General features: G+C 38.9%; 1 protein-coding gene across 3 annotated transcripts in view; it reads left to right on the top strand.

Annotated features, from left to right (window-relative positions):
• The window catches only part of LOC119166937 (Nitrogen permease regulator-like 2), a 29789-nt gene extending 25020 nt beyond the window's left edge, over positions 1–4769 (top strand). For all 3 annotated transcript variants that reach the window (XM_037418328.2, XM_037418327.2, XM_037418329.2), the window contains 3 exons: positions 3141–3258; positions 4099–4256; positions 4326–4769. In XM_037418328.2, the coding sequence (XP_037274225.1) occupies positions 3141–3258; positions 4099–4256; positions 4326–4393 (344 nt within the window). In that variant the 3' untranslated portion in view covers positions 4394–4769. The remainder of the gene's footprint in view (positions 1–3140; positions 3259–4098; positions 4257–4325) is intronic.
• The last annotated feature ends 8797 nt before the right edge of the window (positions 4770–13566 follow it).

Genomic DNA, 13566 nt, shown 5'->3' with positions numbered 1-13566 from the left:
CAACTGCTGCCATAGTGCTTCATAAAGAAAGCAACAGAATACCAATCAAGAAGGGTGTAAGGCAGGGGGACACAATCTCCCCAATGCTATTTACCGCGTGCTTACAGGAGGTTTTCAGAAGCCTAGAATGGGAACAGTTAGGGGTAAGAGTTAATGGAGAGTACCTTAGTAACCTGCGCTTCGCCGATGACATTGCATTGCTGAGTAACTCAGGGGCCGAATTGTAACTCATGATTACGGAGTTAGACAAGGAGAGCAGAAAGGTGGGTCTTAAAATTAATCTGCAGAAAACGAAAGTAATGTACAACAACCTCGGAAAAGAGCAGCGCTTCGAGATAGGTAATAGTGCACTTCAAGTTGTAAAAAACTATGTCTACTTAGGGCAGGTAATAACCGCGGCGCCAAACCACGAGATTGAAGTAACTAGAAGAAAAAAAATGGGGTGGAGCACATTTGGCAAGCACTCTCAAATTATGACAGGTAGATTGCCATTATCCCTCAAGAGGAAGGTATATGACAGCTGTATCTAGCCGGTACTTAGCTACGGAGCAGAAACCTGGAGACTTACAAAGAGGGTTCAGCTTAAATTGAGGACGATGCAGCGAGCAATTGAAAGAAAAACGGTAGGCGTAACCTTAAGAGACAAGAAGAGAGCAGAGTGAATTAGGGAACAAACGGGAGTTAAGAATATCATAGCTGAAATCAAGAAGAAGAAATGGACATCGGCCGGGCATGTAGCGCATAGACAGGATAACCGCTGGTCGTTAAGGGTAACAAACTGGATTCCCAGAGAAGGCAAGTGGGTTAGGGGGAGACAGAAGGTTAGGTGGGCAGATGAGATTAAGAAGTTTGCGGGTATAAATTGGCAGCAGCAAGCACAAGACCGGGTTAACCGGCGGAACATGGGAGAGGCCTTTGTCCTGCAGTGGACGTAATCAGGCTGATGATGATGAGGGCAGGCAAGCTTTATTGGGCGTGTCAGAAGTAAACTGAAAAGATTAAAGAATGATGAAGCGAGGGGTGGGGGATCCATGTCCTAATGTAGGAAGCTACCTTTCCCCACCCCCCCACATCATATTTTTTTGTTGCTCGTCACTCTCTCTTCCCTTTTGACCCCACCCCCATTTTTCTCCTCTCTTGTATGGGTTGGAAGGCAGGGTGCAAAACATACACATTCATACACTAAATTAGGTAGATGCTGCTTTAAAGACTACATCATCATCATCATCATATGTCCACTGCAAGACAAAGGCCTCTCCCACGTTCCGCCAGTCAACTCGGTCCTGTGCTTGCTGCTGCCACTTAATACCCGCAAGCTTCCTAATCTCATCTGTCCACCTGACTGTCTCCTCTTAGCCCGTTTTCTTTTTCTGGGAATCCAGTCAGTTACCCTTAATGACCAGCGGTTATCCTGCCTACAGGCTATGTGCCCAGCTCATGTCCATTTCTTCTCGATTATGTCCATTTCTTCTCGATTTCAAATATCTTGACCCCGGTTTGTTCCCCGATCCACTCTGCTCTCTTCTTGTCGCCTAAGTTTACACTTATCATTTACCTATCGCTCGCTGCGTCGTCCTCAATTTAAGCTGAACCCTCTTTGTAAGCTTCCAGGCTTCCGCGCCATCTGCAAGTAGTGGCAAGACACAACTGTTATGTACTTTCCTCTGGAGGGACAGTGGAAATCTACCAGTCATGCTTTGATGGTGCTTCCCAAATGTGCTCCGCCCTTCTTTTTCTAGTTAACCCCGTGGTTCCACTTCGCGGTTATTACCTGTCCTAAGTAGACTTCAACTGCTTTATTACCCATCTCGAAGTGCTGTTCTATTCAGAAGTTGTTGTACATTACTTTTTTTGCATATTAATTTTAAAACCTACCTTTCTACTCTCGTTTAATTCAATAATCATGAGTTGCAACTCGTCCCCCAAATTAGTTGGCTATGCATTGGCAAAGCGCAGGTTACTAAGGTACTCTTCAATAGCTCTCATTCCAAACTCTTCCCATTCTAGGCCTCTACAAACCTCCTTTCAGCATGTGGTAAGTAGCATTGAGGGTGATCATATTTTCTTGGGATCGGTATCCCGTTGCTTGCTTTATGCAGCACTATGGTGGCAGCTGGTCTTCTGTAGGTTTGTTTCAGGATGTTTAGATAAGAGTTGTCAACACCCCGATTCTGCAGTGTCTGCATGACTGCCGATATTTCTACTGAATCGAATGCCCTCTCTTGATCTATGCAGGCTATGATAGTGGTTAGCTGTATTCGGAGCATTTCTTGATTACGTGCTAGCATGAATGTGGTTGGTTGTCGAGTATCCTGTTCGAAATCCTGCTTGTTCCTTTGGTTGATTGAATTCTGCTGTCTTAATCCTGTTAGCTATTACCTCTGTAAATAGCTTGTATAAGGTGGAGAGCAAGCTGATCGGTCTGCAATTCTTCAGGTCCTTATCTCCTCTATGTATTTTGATGTGAGCATTCTTCCGAAATTCTGGCACCCTCCCCATCAAAAGCTCTTCATAAACGGGGTGGCTAATATTTATAACACAATCTGTCCTCAGTTTTTCAGCAGATCTGATGCTACCTGATCCTCAGCAGCTTTGGCTCTTCACATTCCCCCACCAAGGCTCTTTTGACTACTTCTGTCATTACTGGTGAAATGTCATTTGGGTTACTGCTAGTTCTTACATTATGGTCGCAGTTGTCGCAGCTACTGTACAGACACCTGTAAAACGCCTCCCTTATTTTAAATATCCTATTCATATTGGTAGTTACTTCGCAGTCCTTGTCCCTTGGTGCATACCTCTGGTTTTAGCCTATGCCAAGTTTAGTCTTCTCCGCTTCAACACTTTCTTTCAGAGTGTGTTCAATTCTCTCCATGTTATACCTTCTAGCATCAGATAACTTACGCTTGCTAATCAACTTCGAAAGTTGTGCCACTTCTATTTCGTTGTTCGAGGTTTTATGCTTTTGACAATTCTTATTGAAGTTTGTCTCCTGGGCCAGCTTACCAGAGTCCAATCTAACTACAATACGTCCAACTTGCATTGTACACTCCGTAATAATACTGCCTGTCAAAATGTTTAATCTTCCCTGATCTAATTAAGACTGTCAATCAGCTGCTCATGAACTTTCTTTGTTGTTTTAGGTCGACCACGACCAACATTTAGGTCAATATTCGAGATGTACTGCAGTTTTCACCTGAGCAACAGTGTTCGAGATGTCTGTGCCCGGACTAATCCACACAGCCTTGGAATAGATGAACGGTGAGACTGTGCATTTTACATAACATCGTCATCGAAAGTGAAGGCATCAGTGCTTAAAAATGTTATAAAAATTGTGAGAAATATAGAGACTTGTTACATGGCTTTCAGACATCTATATTTTTAATTTAATGCTCATATAGTCCTACCCTTTTTATTTTTGAATGCTGGTAGCCTACTAATAAACAGGTGATACTGCCCAATTCAAGTTTAACCCTAATGCATTCTACTTATCCACTTGAATGCCCATCCCTATGTCTAGTACACAACAGTTCACACATGTGCAGCCTATTTAAATTCATACTTTTATTGTAGGCACTCGCTACACATTTTCAGAGGTTCAGCTATAATCTATCCATATTGGGAGGATTACCTTGTACACACTAGGGAGGGCACAATTTACTTTAAAAGGACTTGATCACTAGGTCTTGGGTTTTGATTCCACTGACAGACTAAGAGGCAATCATAATTGCTACATATTAATGCCGCCTGTACATTACTTGAATGGTTTAATTTATTTGGGTCTATTGTTGAAGTGTTTTTTTTTTTTTTTTGAGTAAACAACTTTCCAGCCTAAAGGGCTCGCAGATTTGCTTTCAATTTGTCAGAGATCCAAAGCGACAACCTCCAAATTGGGAGTCGGATGCCACGCGTTGTTGCAACAAGGAAAACTCCACTTTTCATTGAGACGCATTATTGAGAACAACCAATTATTCAAGTGATAATTTCAAAGAAAAAAAAAAAAGAAGACCAATAGCTTGGTTTGTCATCACTTATGTACAAAAAAAGGTCTGTAACCTCGGGGCTTTTTTGTTTTCTCCCCCTTTACATGTGGCTGATCAGAAAGCTTGTGCAATATGGAGTCATGAAGGGCCTCCTCCGTCGGTTGCACAAGTATCCCATAGACTTGAAGCGGGCAGCTGACAGTACTTCGAAGATTAAATCGGTTTCTAAGTACTTCGATGGAGCTCACAGCTATGATGACATTTGTGCCAAGACTGGTGAGTGTCCTACACTAATTGCAATTGACACGCAGGCAGTCAAGTTCAATTGGTGCATTTTTTCAACAGGGATGAGCTACAAAGAGCTGGACGACATACTTGACAAGGATCCCAATGTCTGTGTGTGCTGGAAGTAACCAAACCGCACTGGTGCAGCAACTGTGTATATTTAAGTTATCAAATGAAATTATTTTATTTGAGTTTCGTATATGAAACAAAGTGACTTACATCAATTCATGGTAGCTTTTTTTGTGTGTATGCCACCACTGCAGCAAGAGAGAGAAAACACCAGAAAATAATGGCAATACTTTTTATTGATCCAGTAAGTTGCGAGCAGAAACGTAGCACTTTCTTTCCATCTTGACGAAAATTACCAAGTTAGTGCAACATTAGTGAAACTCTCTTATCAGCTTCCTTTACCTCTTTGTGGTGTTGGCGCACCTGAATGAGTGTTCATTACAAGTGTTATAAACTACAGAACAATCACAATAAAACAAATTATATTACCCCTCAGTTGTGTTCTTGTACCTGAAGAATAACCTCACCAGAAAGGTAGAGGACTTAAGAACAATAATAATAGAGCACAGATTATTTTGCTAGATTATTCCAGGGCTCATGTATGTAGACAATATATACCGCTAGTCATTATTGAGCTATCCAGTGCCTAAAAATATAATTGTTGGGATTGTTTGAAGATACCTGCAAGCATCAACTTGTGTAAGCTGTGGCAATTTCCCACAAAATAATAGAGAGTTTCAAGCTGCCAGTGTGCTTTTATTATGTTCGCTCCAGTTCTTAAGTTTCTGAATTACTTGATTTTAATTGAGGAAGAAAAACGCTCATCTTGGACACCAGGCATACAGCATGCGATGATCGGGCCTACACGCTGTAAAAGGCCACAATAGAGGTCCACACACTAATTTTGATATTGCTAATTAAGAATGCTCCAATGATGAATGTGTCATACCAGCAGTCTTCTTATTCCCTCATTCATATGCACTTCAGTAGGCATTAGTCAAATCTTGCTTTTCCTCGTAACTGCATTGATGATGTAACATAAGTGGATGGCCAATCGGATACAAAAGGTTGATATTCTTCATTTTGACAACAGTACTAAATACCGTGAGGCATTAGCACAAATATGCAAACATCATACATACTGATGAAACACTAAAAAAAAAAACCTTAGGAGAGCTTTTGCTGTTCAATTCTCCAATCATTGCAGCGCTTCACCATCATGACCACATATATTACAACACGCTCTACTGGCAGTTCCTCATAGTACTGTAGTTCTATAGCCCACACACACACACAAAAAAAAACTGAAAAATCAACACATATGGGCACAACTTGCAACAATGTTTCAGGATGGGTGCAAAGTGCCTGTAATCAAGATAAGTAATGTTGCCTATATAAGCGGTAACTTGTTTTGGAAATACTGTAGCAAGTTAGCACCAGTGTGTGTCGCATCTGTCTTTTTTGTTTTGTGTTTTTGCATACAATAGGCATAGCCAGCATGCCTAGTGCAATAAGTTCCTAAATTCTACCCTTAAACATCTCAATTTAGAGTCACGAAAATGTGACCGATTGTGTCGCAACATTTAATACAATCAACCATCAAGGCACAACAGCCAAGTTTCATAATATTGTTGTCCTGTCAGTCTTGTGGGAATGCACTGCAGACACCCTAAAATTGTGACATTTCATGCTATTGCAGAACCATTTTATCTATTGCAGAATTGATTTATAATTTGCAGTAATGAAACCAAATGGCACTTTCTGCAGTGGCAGCAGAGATGAAGATGCCACAAGAAAAAGTGCTATCACACACCACTTCCACAGACTGTACCATGCAACTTTGTTAGCAGACATTGGAAGATTGGCCATTTATATTGTGTGGCAGGCTCCCTTCTCCCCTAGCACCTGCCCCTATTCCGCTCCAGTTTATTTTTATTACAAAGTGAAACACAGTCGAACTTGCATGGCATTCTTCCAATGTCTGCTCCAGTCAACAGAAACCCTTTCAACCATCACCATCCAAATGTGATGCATTAGACACACCACACACCAAAAACTTACCCTGATATTTCCGCTTAACTTGTTAAGCTCTAATGGGGGAAACGGTGATAAAAATGCATATGACCATGGCTATGCCCTCACTGTATGCTAATGTTTATCCAACCTTACAACACCTAAGAACATGATATTCCACAGTGCTCAAATTGCATTCTGTTTTATTTCCAAAATTTAATTCCTTTTTTTTAATTCCTTTTTTTTTTTTCAGCACATTAAAACATCATTACTACTGCATCATGTCGCCCTTATACCGCCAGAAAAGTATTACATTCTTTGTTCTGGTTGACCTCAATAGCTTTCCCACACTTTCTCTTAATTAATATTTATATACTTTTTTTTTCAATAAGGCAAATTACCCTCAAACTGCCAGAGATGTATTACATTCCCAGTTCTGGCTGACCTCCATGCCTTTTCCAGACTCATGTCTTCTTTTTTCATTAAGGTAAACTGGCCTTACTCCGCCAGTGAAGTATCACACGTTCCTAGTTCTGGCCGACCTCCATGCCTTTTTCTTTTTTCTCTAATCAATATTCTTAGTCTCGGAATGTTTCTGTTCCGTTTCCTGGTAAGGCAAATTGCCTATAAACCACCAGAGAAGCATCATATGCCTAGTTCTGGTAACCCTCTATCGCTTTATCTATTTTCTCTCCAACATTCCTAGACTCGTCAAATCTGTTCTTTTTCTCGATAAGGCAAATTGATCTAAACCACCAGAGAAGCAAGACATTCTTAGTTCTGGTAGACCTCCATGGCTTTCACACACTTTCTCTAATTGATACTCTTATACTCATGTCTTTTTTTTTTTTCCTAATAAAGTAAATTGCCCTTACACCACCTGTAATTATCACGTTCCTAGTTCTGGTCAACCTCCATGCCCTTTTCTATTTTCTCCCTAATCAATATTCTTGTCTTATCATGTTTCCGGTCTTTTTCCCCGACAAGGCAAATTGCCCTGATGACGCCAGAGAAGTATCATATTCCTTGTTCTGGTTGCACAACAGTCACACTTTTTGTGGAAGACCAACAATTACGCTGTATTATCTCGACCCATGCTAATTCTTTGCATACCAGTGTGAGTACACATATCAAATCTAACACTGTACTTCAATATCGATCACTACCTACTATTTTCACAGTGTTCTTGTATCTCCATCTAATAGTGTACCATTATTCATATTTCATTCAACTTCTTTTGATATTACATTTCAACAACCAGTTTTCATATGCAAGAACTGATTTTGGTTCAATAGTGTATCATTATCTGTTACAACTTATTGATTTAAACAACATTTTAATCGCTTCCATTTGGACTCCAAATTGTTTTAGCCGTTAGGTACCCTGCAAGCTCAATATTTCTCCGACCAACTAACTAACAGACGTGCTAACCCCCCCTAACTAACTAGCAGACACACTAACCCCCTCCCCCTCTGAGCTTCTTCGTCTTTTTTTTTTGCATAGACCAAATGGTTTCTAAGAATGCACTAACTAGCCTGAAGAAAAGCTTTACTGAAAGAAATAGAATTCATAGAGCAAGTTTGCTGGAAAAGTCCAAATAGTCAAACGTAGAAATAACTACATCTCTCACTGCACGGCAACCACAGACAACTATGAGGAGGAGGAACAAACTTCATTGCGAGCCGGCAATTTGAATGACATAGCCTAGGCCCTCTAAGTGAGAACATTGAGATCTTGCCTCTTCCCTAGTTCGTAGGCCTGCTGACGAAATAAAGCTTATGCTGCACAGCAACCTAGGTATAGCACAGGACGGTGACAACATAAGCAAGGTAAGCGTTATGGGTCAAAGAGGGCGAGGATAGTGTTTATTTTGGGATATCGAGCGACATCGACCTCCAAAAGATGAGCCAACTGGGTCAAATTAACAATAAAATTGGAGCATATAATTGCACATTAGAACAAATACGAAGATTTTGGACAGGAGGAAAACTGATGTCAAAAAATTAATGAAACAGTAACTATAGATTAACCGATGAAGTGACTATTGAAGTGGAAGGTAAAGCACCAAGGCAAGGAGACCGAGTCAAGTTCTAAATAAGGAGCTTGCAGAGCTAAGCTAATAAATAAGAAGAAAGTTGGCAACATAAGGAACTACAATGTTAAAACGAGAAAGGCAGTGGTACAAAAGGTACAAAAAAGCATTATCAAAAAAGAGACAAAGTTTAGGAAGGAATAAAATGCATGCTCTAAATGGCAAGCAGAGGAAATATTACTAACAGTTTCAGGTGTCGCAGGAAATCTACACTGAACTATGTCGTTTGAAAATAACCCTGGAGCAGAAGAAATATGAGCAAGACTTGGAAGTTTTACGTGCAACACCTGACAACGCTATAAACCATTCATGCACCTCAACAGCTCGCCAGATCACAACTTTTGATGATTTACAAGTTGTTTATTAAAGACAAGGAGAAAACTAAACAACTGCCCCAACCTGGAGAACAAGCCAGTTGTAGGGAAAGCAGATTTAACACTGATTTCATCCATGTTATCAAACAGTTAGTAATGGAAAAATGGCTGATGAATACAATTAACCCTTTTGACTTTGCTTTCCTAGTACAGATGCCAGCACATAAATTTTATTAGCAGTAAGGTGACATGGAACACCTACATGGCTTAGATGACATATATAAGTCAATCGGGAAACGGAACCGAGCATGGAACGAGCAACACTCCACACGAAGCATCGAGTTTCAGCGCATCGTGCGATGGTATGCTCACTCCATGCTTAGTCTTCGTTTTTTACCACACTTTTCCTGGGCTATAATCTTCACTAACCAGCTAACAACTTCACCCACTTAACACTTCAATACACACATAGACGAAAAAGAAAGGCTATAAAATTCCGATTTATGAAAGAGAGGAGTGCAGATTCATCTCTGCTACAGTTATGACCTGCTATTGCCCTCTACATCCTTGTTGCAAGCGTTTGTTTCCTTTTCTTCATATGGCATCCACAAATATTATACTGCCACCAGTTTGTTACTGTTCACAGCAACTACTCGGTAGAGGACTGTGCTGCAATTTACACTACCAGATACCCTATACGTGGCACTGGCCCTTAATACCAAACCATTCATTACACCTGTGCAAAACTGACGTGTTTGCCTCTTCTATTATTTTGATTGTTCGAAATCTTTTTTCGTATACCTCAACAAAAGAAGCTTTACTTGCATATTACAACAGCCTCTTGTTTAACACACTGCACCAAATTTTTAGGTTCAAACGTGCTAACCTTCCACATACCACACGAAATCTTTAAAATGAGCTTAGGTTCTAAACATTCTCTAATTTTTCATTACATCTTATAAACGATGTTCCTTTTTACTAACCTCTGCAATCCTTAAGCTGGCAATTCCAGGTTACTTTCTTGGTACTTCTATTACGATTATACCTTAGGGAGCCTACCTTACATTACGAAGTCATGCCTGTCTCTTCTTGCCACACTGTTCTTGCACCTCAACAGCTCGCCAGATCATGCGAAATAATATTATTTAAGTACTGCATGCTGCTGAGAAGTAAGACTTTTCGCATTGTTTCTCCGCTATCTCGACGGATTTTAGCTTTCTCCAACACCACTCCAAGTTTGTCTGCAAAATAAAGTTCCTGCACACCTGAATACCCAGCATACTCTAGTTTCATTTTAAAACATCAGTACCCATTGTTTTTAACAACCATTTGTTATCTAATTTCAATCTACACTTTTGCTACAGCTTCTAATATCATTGAAAGCATGTTTATGAAATCGATCTTCACATGCTTCGGCATTTTTGTTTAATGGCGTGTCCCACAACTCTTACACACAACTGTTGGCCATTACTTTTACACCACATAGACACACACCGATTATTACTGAAGTAGTCTATGAAATAAATTTCCACATCTTTCATACTTGGATTTAAAGTTCATTTGTACTGTTGATTTTAATGCCATACAGGCTGTTTCGATTCGATTTATACAGGCTGTTTCGATTCGATTTAAAGCTCTATCGTTTATTATTATTTTCATACCATATCTATTTCTCAACTTATACTACTACAAATACTTTGCTAAGTAGGTCCCTGAATCATTTTCTGGTATGCTACAATATCTCGAGATAACAGTGTCTCAGTCATTACACTTTAATACTAATTTAAACACATTACTATTTTAACACCTTTTATTTTTCATTATTTACATACGGCCCAACACTACTTCATTGAATATTCATTTAAGTGCATCTATGAAATCAATTCCTTGAATACTGTAACATTTCTTGATAGAAATGCACATGTTCTCCATATGTTACATTACACCATCTTGCATTATATATCTACCATCTTGCATTATATATCTACCATCTTGCATTATATATCTAAATCTCGTCCAAACATACTTTTTAAGTCGCATGTCAAACAATGCTAAACAACTTATTTTTGCGTACTGCGATTTTCTGCTTGAATAGCACCTCATACAATATACTTATTTCGGCACATTTCAACCACTGCTTATCAATAATTGTATACATCTCGACTCATGTATACAATGTATACAGATACTATTCAAGGCTTTATAAAATACCAATCCACCTTCATGAAACGGCAGTGTACATCTATCGTACACTGCGATATCTGCATCAATAGCGCAGCACTGATTGCTAATAGTACTAATTTAGATTATGTCATTTGAATTGTTGCTTTTTATACACATTTTCCTGCATTGCTCGCCTCAACATTGCATCATCGCTCGTACTACTTCTACTTAACCATACCACATAAACCACTGTACCTCCTTTTTACATACCATCAAACTTGTATACAGTTTACTTATATACGTGTCTAAAAACTATGAAATATCATCTCACTTAGAGATTTATATCGCATTGTTAATTTTATATTTTTGTGTTAATTATGTGCCATCTCGTCTCAAGCCACTTCTCTATGTACGATTCAAGGCAAAGGAAACCTTCATGAGCATGCTGTTTAAAATTTTTCTTATCCTGCCACGCGTTCTTTTTTCAGTGCATTGCACGGCGTTTTCGTTGAAGCTACTGGACGACGTTACTCACATATGTCATATCATCCGTAAGACAACTTGCAACTGCCATCCTCGGACTGATGACCTCATTGAGCCCTTTCATAGAACTATTTTCGATATGATATCCATGTATATGAACGTCAAATATACCAACTGTTATATCAATCTGTCATTTGCAACCTTTGCTTCTAATACTGCTACGCATGCACAACGGGCCCTTCTCCCTTGTCTACGGCCGTTAACCAATATCTCCCCACAACTCTTTTTTATGATGTTCCAGTCTAACATCGGCGTCATGAAGAGAAAACTTACGGTCTAAAAAACACTGCTACTTTTTCCTATTTTTCAATATTTTGGTTCAATAAAAATATTATTGATGTCCTTTTAAAAAGTTCTTTTATAGCACACATATAATAACCCATGAAACGTCTATGAACAATCATAATTTATTGTACCAGTTTGAATGTTGTCTTAAACCATACATCTCTAACCATAAAAGTTTACTAAACACGAACATAACTCATCTATGAAGTTAATTTAGTGCATCATTATTGATTGTCCTATCTATGAAGTTAATTTAGTGCATCATTATTGATTGTCCTTATTATTCATTTTTATGCTTCTTCATTCGACTCAATACTTTTCATTATTCATACAGACATTTTCACATGCCATTATAGAGACAGCTTGGAGTCTGAAATCAATACTGCCATAATGTGATACTTGAACTTGACAGCACTTATAAATTGTGGATGAAAAATTTTCGTGCGAATTAATAACACCTCTTTACACACCTTGTCAACCCACACATCTTCGTTCACTTATCAAATAGGTTTTCACCCTGCTTTTGTTATCTTATTTGAACAACGCATCATTAACGCATCATTACTGATGACATTCAACTCCTTCAGATCACACTGCGTCAAAGGTTCTATCACAATCGGGGCTACTTCTTTGAATGCCACACAAAGCACATTTGCAGAAACAATTTGAACATGATTTTATATTTTGATACAATGGCACATCATTATTCGCTACTCATCTAAACTCTTTTCATGATTTTCTATTTTCATTCAAGAGCACATAATTATTTGCACCTCACTAACTCCTATTGATCACATCGTTTCAACGGATTCAATTTTTTATTCAGATATACCTACTCATAGTTCACTCAAGACACTTGAACTATTTAGTTACAAAAACACCATTTTTATACTTATGTACAATTTCGAGTGACGCTAATTTGTATACCATGAAAGTACGTCTGTGAAATCGATTTCAACCTTCTTTCGACTGTCCAGAAGATAGCATGCAATAATTAGGCACATTTCATTCCAACCTTATCGATCCAAAAAAAAATGTCATGCGAAGTTTATAACAAGATTACCATTAGTTCTCACCCTGCTTTGTTGTATCACCACATTGAATCAATCCATCTTCACTACTTCATTGAATGCTATACCTAGATCACTGACGAAATGGATATTTAAAGACAACTTTGTATTTTCATTCAATTAGCTCATAATGTTATTTGCACCTCATTTCAACTCTTTTTGACCACATCATTTTAGCCACTTTAGTTTTTTTCTTTATTCATACTTAATTTAAAAGGTTTCTACCATTCCATGGCAAAAAGGATATTTCTGTACTGATGTAGCGTCTTAGGCCACACCACTTTTTCCATATACGCACTATCTCGACCCAAGCCACTTCTCCATTTATGATTCAGTGCAAACTTATCCATACATGCCATTCAAAGCTGCACCACCATATGAATTATCTGCTACTGGTTCGTGTACCAGCTGAAAAAACCTCTTTTGGGTGCACCACCATTCAACTTATCAATTCAGTACAACTACTTCGAATGCCATACTAAGTGCATTTATGAATCATTTTCCTATATGATTTGACAATTTCATTCAATAGCTCATTCAGACTCCTTTCGATCATGCAGGTTCAGGTTCAACTGTTTTTATACATACCAACACGTTATTTGAGACCATACCATTGCAACAGCTATCGCATATTCTTAGGTACCATATCAGGCCATGCTAAGACTAAGGTACTCTTCTATTTGCAAACATTGTTCAAATCCTGACAATTATGTACCACATCAAACAACCGTTTCATACTTTCACACCCACCCTTTAGATTTCTTTGCAATAACCATGCCAGTGCGTCTATCAGTTACTACCATACCTTACTT

The sequence above is a fragment of the Rhipicephalus microplus genome, chromosome 6, assembly GCF_043290135.1.
Source record: "Rhipicephalus microplus isolate Deutch F79 chromosome 6, USDA_Rmic, whole genome shotgun sequence".
NCBI lineage: Eukaryota > Metazoa > Arthropoda > Arachnida > Ixodida > Ixodidae > Rhipicephalus > Rhipicephalus microplus.
The sequence above is the reverse complement of the archived record's forward strand: the minus strand, read 5'-3'. Positions and strand labels throughout refer to the sequence as shown.